At 45.1% G+C, this 18,249-nt stretch overlaps 2 protein-coding genes across 3 annotated transcripts in view; one reads left to right on the top strand and one right to left on the bottom strand.

Moving 5' to 3' along the window:
* Positions 1 to 850: 850 nt before the first annotated feature.
* On the bottom strand, positions 851 to 17,036 carry LOC117196068 (serine/arginine repetitive matrix protein 3-like). Its single transcript, XM_049710239.1, has 3 exons — positions 16,395 to 17,036; positions 12,380 to 12,554; positions 851 to 1,622 (listed from the first exon to the last, which is right to left on the bottom strand). The coding sequence occupies exons 1-2, from the start codon at positions 16,869 to 16,871 to the stop codon at positions 12,501 to 12,503; spliced, it is 531 nt and encodes a 176-aa protein (XP_049566196.1). The 5' UTR covers positions 16,872 to 17,036; the 3' UTR covers positions 851 to 1,622; positions 12,380 to 12,500.
* Positions 16,379 to 18,249, top strand: part of LPP (LIM domain containing preferred translocation partner in lipoma) — a 694,580-nt gene continuing 692,709 nt past the window's right edge. The window contains exon 1 of one of the 2 annotated variants that reach the window (XM_049710229.1): positions 16,379 to 16,515. The gene's annotated coding sequence lies outside the window, so the exon portion shown is untranslated. Of the gene's footprint in view, positions 16,516 to 16,619; positions 16,682 to 18,249 lie in introns of those variants that run through there. The other variant, XM_049710230.1, reaches the window with a different exon arrangement.

The raw sequence follows: 18,249 nt of genomic DNA on the forward strand, positions 1-18,249 counted from the left end.
GAAATGCCCTGTGCTTGCTGACAACAATTACATGCCCATGAATGAACTTTGCCACAGAGAGAAGAAAGTGGCCCGATTGTTGTAAAGACAGAAATAATGCATGTACTGGTATGTACGCTTTGTAAGGATCACAGAGGGCTCTCATTTATGAACCTAAATCAATTAGTTCGCCTAAGTCCCCTGAGAAATAAGTGATGCAAGTCTATGCATGTGGTTGTGCTTCACAGCAATAGAATTATATGCTTATGGTTTTTTTTTTTTTTATATTTAATCAAAAAGCAGCTCCTGGGCACAGGCTTCCATAGGGGACAATAAGAGTTGACAGGCATAGTCAGTCACTCCTAGTGCTTACACATGTTGACGCACTGAAGCTCACCATGAACCCATGAGGCAGGTTCTATTATCTCCTCATCACACATTAAGTTCACGGTGGTTAAGTGACTTGCTGAAGGCCTAACTTGTAAGTGGCAGAGCTGGGCTGTGAAGCAGGGGAGTCTGGCACGCCAGCACCTGGGCTCTTCACCACTGTGTCCACTCTCTCTCAAGGGATGTGTGATTTATGTATACGGCTTCTGCCCTTCACGCAGGTGACTCTGGCTCCACATATGAACCATGAGGCTTTTTATAATTACAGATGCCTCTTAGACTCTGCCTCAATGGGTCTAGAGTAGGTATGCACAGAGTAGCCGAGGCAATAAAATATGAACAAGAAGGAAAAATGTAATAAAACTTTTTTAATGTAAAAATGATGAATTGGGAGATTGGGATTGACATGTATACGTTGATGTGTATAAAATGGATGACTAATACAAACCTGCTGTATAAAAAAAAATAAAATCAAATTCAAAACTTCAAAAAAAGTTTTTTTAATGTAATAAAAATATAATAGATGAGATATAAGAAAAGTACTATGGATGTTCAGAAAAGGGGAGATATTTCTGGCTGGAGAGGTGGAAATCTAGGAAGACTTTATGGAGAAAGAAAACTTTGGTTTCAACTTGGGCAGTTGAGATGATATATGGACATATTAAGTGATCACCTCTGGTTGAATGAACAGACTGTCCCCATCTCTGTTGATGCAGCAATGCTGACGACTGGACTCTGCCCTGTGTTGACCACAGCAGGCCTCTCTTGGTATTTCTTAACTACAACACATTTGAAAGTCAACTCAACAATCGTTGATATGAATTCTAAGAGACAATATGGCACACATATATGTGGAAACCACTGTAAAACTGGAAATAAACGTTAGTTGTTTGTGTTATGGTAGATTACGTGTTACGTATCATCCACAGTTTACGAGGTATAACTATGTACCTAATGGATTACCAATAAAATTCCCATGGAATGAATTCAAAGTTGGACACTTAATTGGATCTCGAGATTTACATTGGGAAGGAAGTTGTACTTGCCTGACTCAGAACTAGTGTGCAAGAAAGCTTAATGGTTGATGCTTTGTCATGACGATGGACTCTTATCAGAGGCTGGGATTGCTGAGTCATGGGGGCTCGTGCACTGGTGGCAAGGAGAAATGTTAATTGGGGACCACTGTGGCTGCAGAAGGCGTGTCTCCACTTGAGAAGGCAAACAATGAGAGAGGAAGCCTTTGGCTTTAGGTTACTCTAAAAAGAAAAAAAATAATACTATAGCAGAGACTAGATGATGTGAGAATCAAGAAAGAATCAGGCTGCATATTCTTGTAAATACTAAGCATTTATTATTAATAGTTATAGCACTTTGACATTGTAATATTTGGAACACAACAACTGAAGTCCCTAAAAGCCAAACTTGGCTTGATCATCATTTTTAGGATTGTAGAAGGCTAGATTTGGAAGGGGCCTTAGAGAGCTCTGAATCCAAACTCATTTCTTCTAATTTTAGAGCAAACAGTTCCTCTGGAGCCCAGGAAGCAAGTTGCCCAAGGCAGGATAGTAAGTTGTTCTAAATACAGAAAGATACAACATGTTCTTTTTGGTGTTTTTTAAAAAGAAACACAAGTATTTCCTTGGTTTTTCTATTTGTCAAGCCTAAAAAGCTATTGTTACTAAAACCACTCAGTTGCTATATTAACCAAATTCAAAGCAATGCTACACAGCTGGTAAAAAGAAAAGATTGTGGGGTATTTCCACAATCTTTTGCACCTGCCTCAACTCCTAGGACAAATGATGCATCATTCACTTAACAACACCTATTGGTGTTTACTGTAATCAAGGTATTTTCAAAACTCCAAAAGGCCTTGAAGAGCTCATAGTATAGCAAAGGCATTAGACTATTACTACTAATACTACTATTACTATTAATAACATAATAATATGAGATATAAAGTGTAAAAGACCTGAAGAAACATACAGGGAGTTGAAGGAGGGTTAGAATACCAATGGTTCTAACTATCAGGGAGGTTTTTGTAGGGAAGGTGTCACCTGAACCAGCTTTGAAAGACTATAGGATTTGTCCCCTCAGATATTTTTGGTAGGCTGGGAGAGGTGGATTTCCCAGTTAGTAAAGACAGTGGGGTGACAAAGCATAAGGTAGTTTTGTTAGAACAGAGAGCAGGAAGGGGAACAGTGAGAAAATGCTGGAAAGGAAGGCTTAGGGGAAGTATCCCATATAAGTTATGATTTGCTTCCTGGCTTAAGTATTCTCACCATGCCAGAAAACATTTATTTTTTAAATTTATTTTTATAATCTGTAATAATCAGCTCATTCAAGAAAACCTGAAAAATACAGCGATTTAAAAAGAAATAACTTTTATTATTTAATAATTTGCTTTATTTCCTTCTGGTATTTTTTTTTTTTTTTTTTTTTTTTTGGCGGTACGCGGGCCTCTCACTGTTGTGGCCTCTCCCGCTGCGGAGCACAGGCTCCGGACGCGCAGGCTCAGCGACCATGGCTCACGGGCCCAGCTGCTCCGCGGCATGTGGGATCCTCCCGGTCCGGGGCACGAACCCGCGTCCCCTGCATCGGCAGGCGGACTCTCAACCGCTGCGCCACCAGAGAAGCCCCCTTCCGGTATTTTTTTAAACAGACATTAACTGTTCTGATTTTTTTTAAAACATTGTTTTAATCACACTTAATTGTTTTTCTCAATAATTAAGCGATAGGTCCTGAAAGAGAAATTTCTTGTGTCCAATGACAGTATTAGTCTCAGAAGAGATAAAATGCCACAACGAAAGCCATGAAAGGGAAACTTCGATCCAGACGCTACTGCAAGAGGGCACCAATGCTTCCTGTTGTTGCAGATGCTTCGTCCCACCTGTTTAGTCATGGGTGATCTTGACCGTGCTCCTCAGGGACCTTCTGATGAGGTGGGGGCTCTGTTGACAGTTCACAGAGCAGTTTGCCAATCACTTAAACCATCACTTCACCATTCCCGAGTTCATAACTTCGGTTCCATTCTTGGTCTGTAGGGTTCGTCTTAAACCAGTGTTTCTCAGGCAGTAACATGCATAGGAATTGCCTGAGGATCTGGGTAAAATGCAGATTCTAATTCAGTAGGTCCGGAGGGCTGGAGACTCTGCATTTCTAACAAGCTCCTAGATGGTGCTGGTACTGCTGGTCCACAGACCATACTTTCAGAAGCGAGACCTTGGAGTATTTTCTTTTTCACACCTAAGATGTCTTTCCGTTGCTTTCACACAAGTAAAACATGTTCATTTGGTCAAAACCTTTCTCCCCAAAATGATATAAATATTTATTTACTTTTGACATTGTATTATGGCCCAAAAAGCTGAGGCTAAAGTGATTTTTTTAATTAATTAATTAATGTATTACTTATTTTTGGCTGTGTTGGGTCTTCAATGCTGGGCGTGGGCTTTCTCTAGTTGTGGCAAGCAGGGGCTACTCTTTGTTGCGGTGCGCGGGCTTCTCATTGCGGTGGTTTCTCTTGTGGAGCACAGGCTCTAGGCGCGTGGGATTCAGTAGTTGTGGCTCATGGGCTCTAGGCATGCGGCCTCAGTAGCTGTGGCGCATGGGCTTAGTTGTTCCGCCGCATGTGGGATCTTCCCGGACCAGGGCTTGAACCCGTGTCCCCTGCATCGGCAGGCGGATTCTTAACCACTGCGTCACCAGGGAAGTCCTGAGGCTAAAGTGATTTTTATTCCTTGCTAGGTAAACTCCTTTTGCCACCCAGATGTTTACGGGATTTGTTGTTGTCGTTTTGCTTTACTCCGTGTTACAAACATTTCACCCTGATGTGTGTGCGTGTGAATCTTGTCTTTGGTTTTGCCTTGAATGCAGTGTGGAGCCTGTGACTTGCACACCCAGGTAACCTCTGCAGCTTGGGAAAGTTTCCTCTACTGATGCCCCAGTCAGTGTTTCTGACCAGTGACTGTTTCTGAGCCAGGTCCTGTTTTCTTCCTAAGGACTTACTTTCAATAATTTTCAGGTTGGATCTCCGGCCCCTGATTTACATAGATGATTTTCCCTTTCTACTTTGATCTCTTTAGGCTTTTTTCCATAATCTAGGAGAGACTCTGAAGTTTATCCTCTATGTCATTGGCTAGATTTTTCTGGGTGATTTCTGCCTTTGGTTCTTGCCCCCAAAGTGGATGTTAATTCTGCTCTTGGCACTTTTTAAATTTCCTAAGTATTTGCCCATTTCCCATTTCAGTTATTCTGTTGTCTTTTCATATTGGAGTCTCTCTTTATTACTTATGTCCTTGTTGCAAAAGGCATTGCCTTTAACTTTTTAGAGAATACCGAAAACTTCTTTCTCATTTTCTTCTGGTTCCTTGGGCAAATCAAAGGTTGTTCTCCCTGTGTTTTTCCAGGATAATATTCTCTTTTCCCTTGTTCTATAGGGTCATGGACATCTGTCACTCTTTTTGTGTCTCAGCATCTGAATCTCTTCCTTCCTCCTTCCTACATTTGGAGACTCTCCCATTTTGTGGAGCAAAGCTTGTTTTCCATATAGAAACTGAAAATGCTGGAAACTCGATTTCTCCATCTCCCTTACCATCAGGGCACACGGGGTAGGCTCTGCCAATCAGATGTCTCTGGTCTAGGCACTAACACGAGCGGATCAAGGAAGCAGAGCAGAACTGGCCAACTCCAGTTTCCAGATGCAGCATAGCGGCAGTTCTAGAGGCAGCACCTAGGGTCGGGTGCAAGCACTAATGTCCATAGCCAGCTGTGGCATTTAGGAGTGTCACCATGGGAGCAATTAAATAGCTTATTATATAGTCTTTGAATCTGCTCTTTAGTCTCAAAGCTATGGAAGCTCCTCGACATCAGTTTAATAAATTAATTTTGTTTATATTGTCAGAGACTAATTCACAGCTAATTTACAACTAAGAACCCTGCATGATACGATCAATATCTTTTAAACAGACCCCATGGTGGTCTTACTTTCTGGTTACCGTTTCTTAAATGAGTGGTCATCTGCTTTTATAACACAGTAAATCCTTGACTCCACTCTGTCCACCTGGGTCAGGGTCGAACTCATTCTCAGAGGAGAGCTGGATGTCATAGTCCATTTCTGGCCCAGTTCCTGGTGTCTTCAGGTTTTCATTCTGTGCAGGTCTGTTGGGTGGCGCTGGGATTTCCTAGCTCTGAGAAAGTAGAAATAGAGGTCTGATGGGGGAAGGGGTAGCTACCTAGGGCTCTGTCGGGTACAGATCTTGCCCAGAGGATCAGTTTCCTCACCTATTAAAGTGGAGGATGGGATCTGGTGATTTCTAAAGGCTACATACCTGTATATGCACGCAAGGCTGACCCACAAGTGATGAGGCAGGCTAAGAGGGACCAGAGACAGGAACCAAGCTAAACGGTGCTGGGTCAGGGAGAGCTTCCGGCATTACACTCACTCTCTAGAAGGACAAACTAAGTATGAAAGCTTGTCATCTCATAATCAAACTGTAAGCAGGGGATTAGCAACAGGATCAGATAAACTGCCCAGGATTCCTGATTCTCTTTATTCTTTACCCTAACGAATGCTACTCTCCTTTTGATTAAGTGTGGAATATGCAATGGGAAACATTGCAATGTAGACACTTTTTGAACTGTAATCATTAGTCAATATAAAACAGAAGGAAACAAAATCAAATCTGTTTCTTCTACCTCTGCCATGGTGATCAAGCATAATCCTCTAACCGTAATCAGAGGTAGGACTAAAATGTCAAAGCCATGTGCTTTAAAGAATTTAATTGGAGACTCAGCCATCATCCCAATGCTCAACCACTTTTTTTCTCTTTAAAGAAAAGGAGGATTTAAGCATCAGTTAAGTCATCCTCCATTTAAGAGCCTGATGCCCTAGAAAGTCTTCTTATCTACATTCTATTCAGGGAAATCAAGGCTCAATATATATTGCATTTGGGTCAAACTGTGGTTTAGTAGATCTATTGTTATAAATAAGTTGACAAATTAAGGGTCAAATAGACCATGAGAGAACACTGGAGGCTAACTTTGAGAACAATGTTGAAAAGGTTCAGTGGGGATAGGAAAAGCAGTACTAGGAATCATGGAAACCAATACCAATCGTTTCATACATTTGCATGGTGTTTACAGTCTGCAATGTGCTTTCACATTCATTATTCATTATAAGCAGAGTTGGGACTAGAACCCAAGTCTCTTGACTCCTTGCCTGGGCATCTTCCCCTGGGCTCAGTTATATGGTTGAGTGCTTCATCTGTGCATGGTACAGGGGGCCTAAAAAATGTGACCTGTCCTATTCGGAATTTGCAAGTACCACCAGAAAACATTCACACTGCTTATCTTTCTGCTAAGGAAATCTTGAAGGGTTCTTGTTCTTTTCCTGTCTGTCTATTAAGCCATATGTGTGAGCAAAGAGAAAACTTATAATAAAAAACCTGCAGAAAGGAAGCTATATCTTATTGCCAGAGCCTTCTCAGTGCCCTGCAGGTACCTGAGGCTCAGGTTACACAGCTGTAGCCATCTGGGTGATCTGGAACTAGAGGGGATCAGGATCTAAAGGTGAGATATTAAGGTAGTGGGGTAATCTATGAGTCAACCTGACAAATGAAATATCATGTGCCTGACTGGGAATTTCTAAGGTTCAAATGGAAGGTGAAAACACCAAGCCCCCTTGGTTTAAAAAAATCATTTTAGGATGCAAATGTGAATTGCTGACCTACTATTCTAGGTGTATATTTATTTTTATTCTTTTTGTTTCTTTGGTAGGATTGTGCTAATATTGTGTACTCAACGTGCCTTTGAATTTTCCTGGTGACCATTCAGTGGAGCCCCATCTAATGTTAGTGTTAGTGATTGAAATGAAAGCATATAGTGAAAATTTTTGCTTGAAATTATCCTTGAAAAATACTTAGGAAGGTGCCCTGTTGGTGCCCAACCCAGCCTGTTTTTCCTCCAGCTTTGGAATTAATTGCTGTTTATTGGTTGAGCCCCAGAAGCAGTAGCTGGCTTTTAACTGAGGACCAAGCTGAATAAAAAATGGGTACCATTAAACAACAAAATCATAGAGGTGGGAGAGTTGACAATGAAAGATGGGCAGAGACTGGGAGACCCAGTGTGGGAGGGCAGGTTCACATCTTGCACCTCCTGCTCACAAGAACCCTGGTGGTAAGGACCACCAGCGGCATTTCCATGGTTACCTCTCTCCTCTCTCTGCTCTCATGCTGAATTTGTGGATGCGACATGCATCAATGATGGGACTACACTGTAATGAGAACCTGACCTCACACAAGGGGACAAGTGCGAGAGAACTGTTTAGGGCAGAATCTGCTAGACTTGACAACTCATTGAAGAGAGGAGCTGGGGGGAGAGAGATGTCAGGAATGATTCAGGGTTGTGACTGGGATGGTTGGAAGTAGGGAGGTATAATGTAGGGAGGACTCAGGAAGTTGAATTTAGAGCCATGTTGAGTTTGAGGGTTCTCAAGTAAAGGTTGGATAACCTATAGAGAATACTAGTTTAAGTCTGCAACTCAAAAGTGAGAAATAAAAATATGAAAATTGTCTATAATTGGGAGCTTCTACTTAAAATTAAATTTATTCTGCAAGGTAGGAGAAACCTAGTCTCATTCAATTCGAGGTCTATTCCACCGTTTCTCTGGGAATGCACTAACACAGAATGTCTTCAGCTAACTGGTTGAGTGAAGGACTAACGGTTAGAAATACGGGTAAAAATCTCATTAAATATTTCAAAATAATATCTCACTATAAACCACCTGCTAAGGATTCCTAAGAAGATTCAATTGTCAAAAGAGGGACGGCAACTTTCCAAATATTTGTTGGGTTTTTTTCTGTCTTAAAAAATGAGCGCTATATTGTCTTTGTCTCATTCCAGACACATAGGAAAAGTTAAAATAATATAAGCTTATTGTAAGAAAATTTTGGTAAGCAAAAAGGAATCATCTTACCATTTAACGATAATCACTTTGAAAACCTAAGTTCATATCCTTTCAGATTCCTCTTTATATGCCTATCCTTCTTTTTTCCACTTTAAAACACTGTATACTCAAGATAAATGAAAATACACGACCACACAGAGAGTTTTACGTGATACATTCATAGCAGTGTCATTCATAATAGCTCCAAAGTTGAACTAATCCAAATATTCAACAACTGATAATGGATAAAGAGAATATGGTATATCCATCCAATAGATTAGTATTAGGCCATAAAAAAGAACAGAAACCATTAATACATGCTACAGCATGGATGAACCTCGAAAACACTATGCTAAGTGACAGAAGCCAGATGCAAAGCCACACAATTTATGATTCCATTTACATGAAATGTCCAGAATATGCAAATCTATAGAGACAGAAAGTAGATTAGTGGTTGCCTGAGGCTGCAGGCAGAAGTGGGGAATGACTGTAAATGGATGCAAGCTTTCTTTGGGGGATGATGGAACTGTTCTACTATTAGAGTGCAGTGATGGTTATACAATTCCATAAAGTTATGTAAAATCATTGTATGCTTAAAATGAATGAATTTTATGGTATATAAATTATACCGCAATTAAGCTGTCAAAATATATATCATGGACCTCTTTTCATTCACCTAAAACTGTAGTTGGAAATATAAATCTAATCAAATCCCTACTGTTGGGCAAAGATTCTCTCTCCTGCCCTGGTATCTGCTGTGATTCCCTAAGAGTGGGTGAGGCCGTGTATCACAGCCACGAATGGGGCAAACTACATCCTAAAGCATACCCCCAGATACGCACATCATCAAGAACGAGCAGACCCTCTTCAGGAGTCATACCGCTCTACACAGCTTCCTAAAGGAAGCAGAGAGGCCACCAAGACCGAGGCTGCAGACATCAAACCTCTGGACATTATTTTCTACCTCTTGCTGTTTTGTGAGGACAAAGATGTGTGCTCCACGTTTGTGTTCCTTCAACAGGCCCTGGGGGGTGTCTCCGGGCTCATCCTAGCCTGCTCCATCACTATCAAAAGAGGCTCCTGGCTGACGTTAGCAGGTCCAGTCCATCCAGGGGTCCACTGGGAGATCTCAGCCGAGCTATCTCACCTACTCCTTCCCTTGGAGTTGCTATCCTGTTTTATCTTTGTTTTAACATGTAGAACTGGCACTGTGTCTATTTTCTCAACACTATTCCTAGGTCTAGTACAGTTAGCAAGTGCATATTATATACTTGTTAAAATAAAAAGGTGGCATAAATTGTCTCCCTTTGTGTTTGAGTCTCTGTGAAACTTTTCATTGGTAGTGGACCAAAGAGGGATTAAAGCTCCATCCATCAACATTTCTACTATCACAGACTGGCCCCCTGTCAGACTAGACTGACTGATCTTTGAAGTTTCACTGGCTTCCAGGTGTGGTCACAGCTCTCCTATGTTCTGGGCTTACCTGAGGTCAAAAGCCAGCAGACTTGTGCAAGGGTGAGTTGGGATGGGCCAGACTGCATTCAGATAATCTGTTCCTGCGATCTGATAAAATGCAAACAATGATTACAGCCTCTGGCTGAAAACTGGGCTGCAAAGCTGGGTAAAATTGTGCAGAAATTCATGGGCAGATACAAACTATCATTTGTCTACATTGGCTTGATTTCTCAAAACCAATAAAGAAAGTAGTTTGTGATACCATTTTTCCCTCAAGAAAAATCCAAGTCTTTTCTCCCTCTCAAAACAGGGAGAAAATATTCATTTAGGAAGTCTGATAATCTATTCCTTTTTTACACGGAGATAATTTTTTCCCATTGTACAATGAGATGTGAAGAATAGAGAGTAAACAGACCTTTTGTAATAGACTTCATTATCTTTAATACTGCATTTAATAAAAGCCTACCACTATTGTTTACCAAGTTTTCATCTCTTTACAAAAGGGTGATGCTTATCTGATCTGGTCAGAGGTCTTGTTTGCATCACAGGCTGGTACAATAGTCTTGAGAAGAGAATTAAGCTCAGCTATAGAGCAGGACACATCAAATATTTAAACTGTCACTTGTGCTTAATTCTTCCTGGAAAAAGTTAACCTTGAGTATTTTTTTTAAAGAATTTATTTGATATAAAGTTGAAAAGCAACCATTGCTTTAATTCTGTGTCTACTCCCAGAGCAGAACTATATCCTTAGATAATTTGTAAAATTGATATATGCTAAATGTGACAAGACCTAGTGAAACAGGAGGGAAGGGGGAAGGGCACAACTTTTGAAAGAATGACATAGCTCGAGGACATAACGTAAGCTGATTTGAACAAAATGGGTCCAAGATGTAGGAGAAGTCGATTTCCATTAGATCTTGAGCCTCAGTATAAGCTCACTGTAACACACCAGCAAGCTAAATGACACACCCACAGGCTCCATGACAGTCCCAAGACTGACCATACGGATCAAAAAGTGGGTGGTGCGGGGCTTCCCTGGCTGCGCAGTGGTTAAGAATCCACCTGCCAATGCAGAGGACATGGGTTCAAGCCTTGGTCCAGGAAGATCCCACATGCTGCGGAGCAACTAAGCCCGTGCGCCACAACTACTGAGCCTGCGAGCCACAACTGCTGAAGCCTGTGAGCCTGGAGCCCATGCTCCACAAGAGAAGCCACTGCAATGAGAAGACCACGCACCGCAATGAAGAGTAGCCCCCGTCTGCCGCAACTAGAGAAAGCCCCGGTCAGCAACAAAGACCCAACCCAGCCAAAAATAAATAAATAAATTAATTAATTAATAAAAAAAAAAGTGGGTGGTGGCCCAATTCCTGGAAATCCCCACCCCTTCCTGAAATAGCTGGAATACTTCTCCCACTCATTAGCCTATGAAATTACCCACCCCAAAAACTGACAACCCCATACCCTGGTGCCTTTCTCACCTTCTGAGATGGCCCACACTCTGTCTGTGGAGTGTGTTTCTCTCTAAATAAATCCAGTTCTTACCTATCACTTTGTCTCTCACTGAATTCTTTCTGTGATGAGACATCAAGAACCTAAATCTTGAGCTTCACTAAATCCTGAAACCAGGTGTGTGATCTTATTTGGAAGACTGTGGGTTTCAGCTGGGTTTGAGTCCCAGCCTTGTGGGTTCAAGCCCCAATCTGAGGTGCACGGTTTCTCTAGAATCTCGCACACAGGGCACATTGTAACAAATGACAAATATTAAATCCTCCCCCTCTCCCTCATCCCTCCTGGTACCTGCCCAGAGTCATGGTCTAAGATAACATGACCAGTCTTCCAGAGAGACGATATCAACTGTGTTGCTTCTCTAGCCAAGATGAAGGATTCTTGCATTCACTCCCTCACTGGATAACATTGGATCGTTAAGTCCCAGGTGTTGCCAATGGCTGCTGGGGAGGAGAAATGAAGGAGATATGGAGCCCACCGTGAAGAGCTGTATGTTTGACAGGAGCAGATCAAACACACTTCGGAAAAATTACAGTGCAATGGGACAATCCAGTGCGTGCCTTGTTCAGAATATAGAGGAATTATTTTCATATCAGTAGAGGAGATTTGGAGGGAATGAGCAACAGGGAAGAGATTGCTTGAGAGGATGCTGGCAAGACAGGTAAAATCTGCATTCATGGAGGTGGGCCTGGGAAAGTATTTTGAGAAGAGGGAACTAGATGAAAAGAAGTCCTGAGGCAGGAAGTGAAGGAAGCTCTGTGTGTGTGTGTGTGTGTGTGTGTGTGTGTGTGTGTGTGGTGATGGTGGAGGGTTGGAGGTACAGTCTACAGTTGGAAAAAGCTGATCATGGAACCAGGGAGGGGCAGCTGAGGAGTTTGGACTTAATGTGGTTGATATCATGGAACCTTTACAAGTTCAGAGTATAATGTGGCAGGCTATGCTCTGGGAAGATGAATTTGGTCAACAGGTTGAAAGTAGCCTCAAATTGAAGAGAGTGTTGGAGAACATAAAGTCTGAGAACCTAATTGTGTGGATGAAGAAACCGAGACCAAAGAGGAAGTGACTTGCCATGAGGTTACAAAGCAGTTTTAGGACAAGCAAAGGACTACAAACCTTCCTCTCCTTTGCCTCCCCATGCCCATCCTGCTTCTGTTTCCAAGTGGCCAGGCTCTGTTGATTCTTCCTCTTCCTTCCCACTGGTCTGCTTACATCCAGTCTTCATCTCTTGAGGAAGTTATCTGATTTTATTTAAATGCCCAGGCCTTTTACCTTCTGCATCTTCCTCTTCCTTTGACCAGGAACAAGAAGGAAAAAAACAGAACACAACAGTTGAATGCCTACATTGACAACGGCAGGCACTTTGTCAGAGACTCAGAGACAAATTGCACTCTCAGCCCAGTAGCTGAGAAAGACAAGGTGACCAGTGACATCATGCAGAGTCGCAGGGACCGAGGGTAAGCACAGTGCTCCCATCACTCTGTAGGGGCAATGCATCCACTGGAGGTGGCGGGAGGGGCAAAAAGGCCTCTCAGAGGACGTGATATTTAAGGCGAGTCTGAAGAAGCTAGGTAAGGGTTGTCAGGTGTACGGAGAAGAAAGAGAGCGCCCGGGAGAAAGAAGAACCCGTATAAAGGCAGAGAAGCAGGGTCAGTTAAGGTGTTTGAGAAACCACCAGAACTCCAATTGGCTGGAGGGTTCAGGACTGGCAGACACGAGGCTGAAGAGCTATGCAAACTACACTGAGGAGTCTGGCCTGATGGGTTTCAGGCTGGAGAGGCCACCAGCCAATAGGGTTGGCCACCAGCCACCAACCAATAGGGTTGGTATTTACCTTCCATCTTCAGTGTCCCTGTTCTTATTATTTCTCCAGTAGCCTCTTCATATCTTTTCCTCTTGGGCAGCCATAGGCAGATTATGAGTTCTGCACATTGGAATGTTCAATGTGAGACCAGATGGCCACTCAGCAGTGGGTAAGGGAAGAGTCAGGCTGCCTGGGCTCAGTGGGGCGTCTCAGTTTAACCGGGTACTAGCTCTGTGTTAAGAGCAGGCTACTTAACCTCCTTGGGCTAGAGAAAATAATAATGCCAACCTCAGAAGGGTTTTCTGAGGGTTAAGTGAAATGCAGATGAAAAATCCTTAGAATATTGCCGGGCATATATGAGGACAGAGAAAGGACCGACAAGAGCTACACAAAGGCCTTGGGGAAAGGGATTGTCATGGATGCAAGCAAATGGTGGGAACACAGCCTAGTGTTGTTCAGTCTTTGGTGTCATCACTGGCAATCCTCCAGTCACATGCCCTCCGCCCCACCTGAAATTCCGTGCTTCTTTTAGTCTCTGAATTGGTAAACCTGTATGTCTCTAGCATTGAGGCTGCAGATTTACACAGCCTTCCCTTCTTTCCCAAGTCCCTGCACGCAGCAGGTTTTAATAGGGTTGTTGAGAAAAGTGTGAATACAAAAGAAACCAGATCAGCAAATGAGGAGGCTTTTGATTTGGGTTTGCACCGATGACAACACTGCATGTGGTTCGCCCAAGCATCCAATTTATGACTTTGCCTCTTACACTCCTGGTGAGTGCCTCCTGAGCAGAAATGATCTTTTGTGATTAACTTTATATAATGCTTGTGCTAAGTCTAGGCCCACCTGAGCAATTCATAAATATTTCAGGAGGAGAGACATAGTGATCTTCCCCAACACACTCATACAACAGTTTCAACATAATTAGGAGCATTTCTAGATCTAACACTGCACTCTTTTTTTAAAAATTTTTTTTAAAGGAATTTTGCCTTTTTAAAAAAAATTTTATTTATTTATTTTTGGCTGTGTTGGGTCTTCGTTTCCGTGCGAGGGCTTTCTCTAGTTGCGGCAAGTGGGGGCCACTCCTCATCGCGGTGCGCAGGCCTCTCACTATCGCGGCCTCTCTTGTTGCGGAGCACAGGCTCCAGATGCACAGGCTCAGTAATTGTGGCTCACGGGGCTAGTTGCTCCGCGGCATGTGGGATCTTTCCAGACCAGGGCTTGAACCCGTGTCCCCTGCATTGACAGGCAGATTCTCAACCACTGCGCCACCAGGAAAGCCCTAACACCGCACTCTTACAATGTGTATGATGAAGGAAATGAATGCTAATTATACGTTATTAAATCTTATTAATCCTCATTAGAACCCTATTATTCTTTATGAGTGGGTTACTGGGGAAGAAAAAAAAAGCAGCACTGGTCAAGTCCCGTTATGTCCAATGGGGAATGGGTGAATCTATTCTTAGTTGGTGTGATACCAGGAGTTTTTCATGTTAAACAATAGCACTCAGAATGTGGGTTTGCTGAAATGTTGAGAACAGAGTAAGTGAATTGTGGTGTAACAGAAGGATCTTTTTAAAGCCCCAGAATAAAATCTCTTTAAGAGCTCGTTTCCTATTTCAAACTACATTAGTTGCAAAGACAAAAATATTTCATCATTGCATGGAATAGGTACCCTTGACCTTACCTCTACTACTATCTTCATATTTTTTGTATGAGTAGATGAGAAACTGATAGCAAGAGAGATGGAGTAATTTGGACCCAAGAATGTCTGGATTCAAAGACTTTGCACTAAGAAGATGCTCGATAAATGGTAAGTGCAGAAATGTGTTTCTCCGTTTAATTCTTGGTCAAAAAGAATCCCACCAAATCCCCAAAGAACCAAGTTTTGGAGGTTTCATGAATTAGTAACTCACGGTGTACTCTCAACATTCATTAACAGAAATTAGGAGGTCAGGGCCTCCTTGTTGGGTGGAAAAATCATGGGATTAGTCAGGTGACCTGGCTGGGGGGAGGCGGGTTCAGGTGCTTGTTCTGTTGCTTATTTTGTGTTGGGTAAGTCATTTAACCTGACTTTTTACCTCAGATGTAAACGATGGACTATAATTTGTCCTAACAAGATCTAATAAACCAGTGAGAAAGTGCTTTTATGATGTGCTGAGGTGAGGACATCAGTAGGATTAGAAATACAAGGAAACAGTCTCCAGCCTTGGAGTGTCTTCCAGGCAATGTCTGCTGCACGTTTTAACCCCCCGACACAGTTATTGGTGGGTCCCCTGGTTGCTCACATTTACAACCGTCTGAGGAAAAAAAGTCCCACTCAAACCTTCCAAGAACAGGCTTGCCTTTCACCCAGTTCGCAGATTTTTTTTGAAGCTGTAAGCACAGAATAAGCTTTCTGGGCTTCCGGCAGGGCTGTGAAGTGAACTCCAGGGTTTCGTTTATTTGAGCACCGGATAGAGGGAGTTGCCTTGAAGCAACTGATAGGCATGGCTATCCAGGGCTCACTGGCAATTAGAACATTCCAGGAACTGACTCCCTCCGGGGCCCAGGGAAGCTCTGAATCTCTTCCCAGGGTATCCTCGCTGTCCGCTGACATCTAGCCTGGTTCACTGCTCCGCGGGAAGGAGGGAGTCAGGGCTCTGCCTGGAGACAGGAACACAGCTGGGAGGCCGAGCATCCGGGTCCCGCGCCTGGATCTGTGGCGGGCATGACCTTGTAGGAGTCATTTCTCTTCCGAGAGCTCCGGTTTTCCCATGTGTGAAGTGGACGGGTTGGAAGTTGGTCTGGGCCAGCTCTGAACCTCGCTGGGAATCCGGGGCGGGGCTCACGAGGAAGATCTCTGAAGGGGATTCCACGGCAGGATCTCGTCTGCTCAGATTCAGCCCCCTAATCTGGTGCCCTAACAGTGGACGCAGGTTCCCCCATTTTTCCGGCAGCCCCTCGCCCCGGCCGCTTCCTCCTTCTACGTCTCCTTCCTCTTCCTCCAGTGCAGGCAAAACCTCCACAGCTCCCTTTCTCTTCCTCCTTTGCAGTCTCCCCGCATCCCCGCGTCTTCCCTTCCTCCCAGGAAATCAACTGTCGTCAGCGCGCCCACCTTGGGGCAAGGCCACGGCCCGCGGCGGGCGCCCCCTCCCCCGGCGGCGAGCGCAGCGTGGCGCGGCGGCCCCGCGGGCACCCGCCTTCCCATACCTTACATGGACAAATGCGTGCAGGCAAAGTCAGGAATTCAGGCCCCTGACGTCAGCCTCCAGCTCTCAGGGCACCGCACGGGAGACCGAGGGGAGGGGGTGGGGACGGTGGGGAGGAAGGAGGGGGAAAGGCACCAACCAGCAGCCGCTCCAGCCCTGCCGAAGTTTCACTTTTTGTCTGTGGGTTCGCTCCCGGGCCCCGTGCGAGCTTTCCTGGGATAAGTAGCTTTAGCGAGCGGGGGAGAGCCAGGCGCTGCAAGGTAAGGGCTGGCTGCGCGGCCGGGGGCGCGGGGCGCGGTGCGGGCGCGGGGCCGGGCCTGGGGACAATGGGAGGGGGAGTGCCTGGGCACCTCCTCCTTCTCCGCTGCCTCCGCCTCCAGCCGCCGCCGCCGCCGCCGCCGCTGCCCCGGCCGCCTCCTCCCCGAGGTATTTGTTGCAAATCCTCCTTCCTTCCCCCCACTCTCCGCCCGCGGGCGCCTCGGGAACCCCCAGCCCTCCCCGAGCGCGAGCGCCTCCGGGGTGGCAGGAGCGCGGGGCGCAGGGCGCCGAGCGCGCGCCCGGGCCGGGCCGGGCCGCAGGGCCCGCGGTGCGGAAGTGCCGGCCGCAGCGTAATCATGGGGTGCACGCGTGGGGGAGGGGGACCCCGTGTTTTTTGGGAAGCGTCGACCGGGGGCTGGGCGCGGGTGGAGGCCTTCCCTGCGCGCCCCCTGCCCGGGCTTTTCAGGGCTCCCAGGGGGCGGGGCCACACCCAGTAGCTCCGAGCTTTCGCGGAATCACAGTTGTCACAGTGGAAGGGGCCTAGGAGCCCTCACATCAAGTTCCCCCATTTTCCAGTTGGGGCAACTGAGGCCCAGAGAGGAGGAGAGGCTCCCCAAAGTTGCTCACTAGAGGCTGAGCCATGATTAAAATAAATGGCTCCCGACTCCTAGTTCCTTTTCTCCAAGCAGTTTTCCAGCGCCCACTGTGAGACCGCGCCATGCCGGGTTGTTGGGTCAGATGCATTTAGGGCCCTTACTCTGCCCTCAGGGAGCGTACAGTCAAACCCGAGGAGCCAGACGTGACCCAAGGTTGAGGGTGCTAAGTGCTGGGGAAAAGGCAAGGGTAAAATTTCAAGGGGCTCGGAGAAGAGTTTGGCTTCCTCGTCCCTCAGGAAGCATCAGAGGCTTTGGAAGGATGGGGGGTTTTCTGAAGCCAGCCAGGCAAAAGGAGCGAGGCCTCGTGCGGGAGGCAACTGCAGAGCAGAGAAGACTCAAAATGTGGAGAGTGGGGATGGAGCTCTGTTACTGTGCTGGGAGCACAGGGTTGGGAGGCGTGGGTACAGGAGATGAGATAATCAGTGGAATTGGGCCTGAGGGGTGTCTTTGGGACTTTGAGGTGCTGGGGGAGCTGAAAGAGCTTTGTGGCTTCCCTTCCCTTCCCAGTGATCCAATGTCTGCTGGCCCTCAACACAAGATGCAAAAATGTAGGTTCACGTTTGAGCTGCTTTTCTAGGACCAGACTCGCTTAACCTTGTGTCCAATCCCGTCTCTCTTTCCACCTCCTCCCCCTTTTCTAATGCTTGCTTACCAATAAAACTCATTCTCACGAAGGTGTTAGTGACTTGGCAATAGCTTACCTCCCCCAGCACAAGAGCATTTTAAGAAAGCCTTTAAGCGGAAGGAGAGAAAGCAGCTAACACTCTCCTCTCCCCTGCATCCTCACCCTCCCTGCCCTTACGGATAGGGAAACATAAATAAAAGCCCAGAGAAGATGGGTGCCAGTTCTAAAGCCTACAGTGAATGATGGTAGCCGGTGGGAGGCCAGACCTTCCAGTAGGGTTCTCTGTACCCCATGACCAGCCTTCTTCCTTTCAGGGTCTCTGCCTGCACCAGGCTCAGTCAAAAGGAAGAATGTGTATTTTTTTTTATCTCAGTATAAGAATACACTTTATTTTTTTAATATACAGCAGGTTCTTATTAGTCATCCATTTTATACACATCAGTGTATACATGTCC

This window comes from Orcinus orca, chromosome 5 (genome assembly GCF_937001465.1).
Source record: "Orcinus orca chromosome 5, mOrcOrc1.1, whole genome shotgun sequence".
In the NCBI taxonomy this organism is placed as follows: Eukaryota; Metazoa; Chordata; class Mammalia; order Artiodactyla; family Delphinidae; genus Orcinus; species Orcinus orca.

Bases quoted from the DNA above. Each gene is read 5' to 3' on its own strand.
- LOC117196068 (XM_049710239.1), bottom strand. From the start codon at position 16,871: ATGATTACGCTGCGGCCGGCACTTCCGCACCGCGGGCCCTGCGGCCCG. The intron at 12,555-16,394 runs GTTGGTGCCTTT...TCCTGGTCAAAG, and splicing joins CAGGGCTGGAGCGGCTGCTG to GAAGAGGAAGATGCAGAAGG.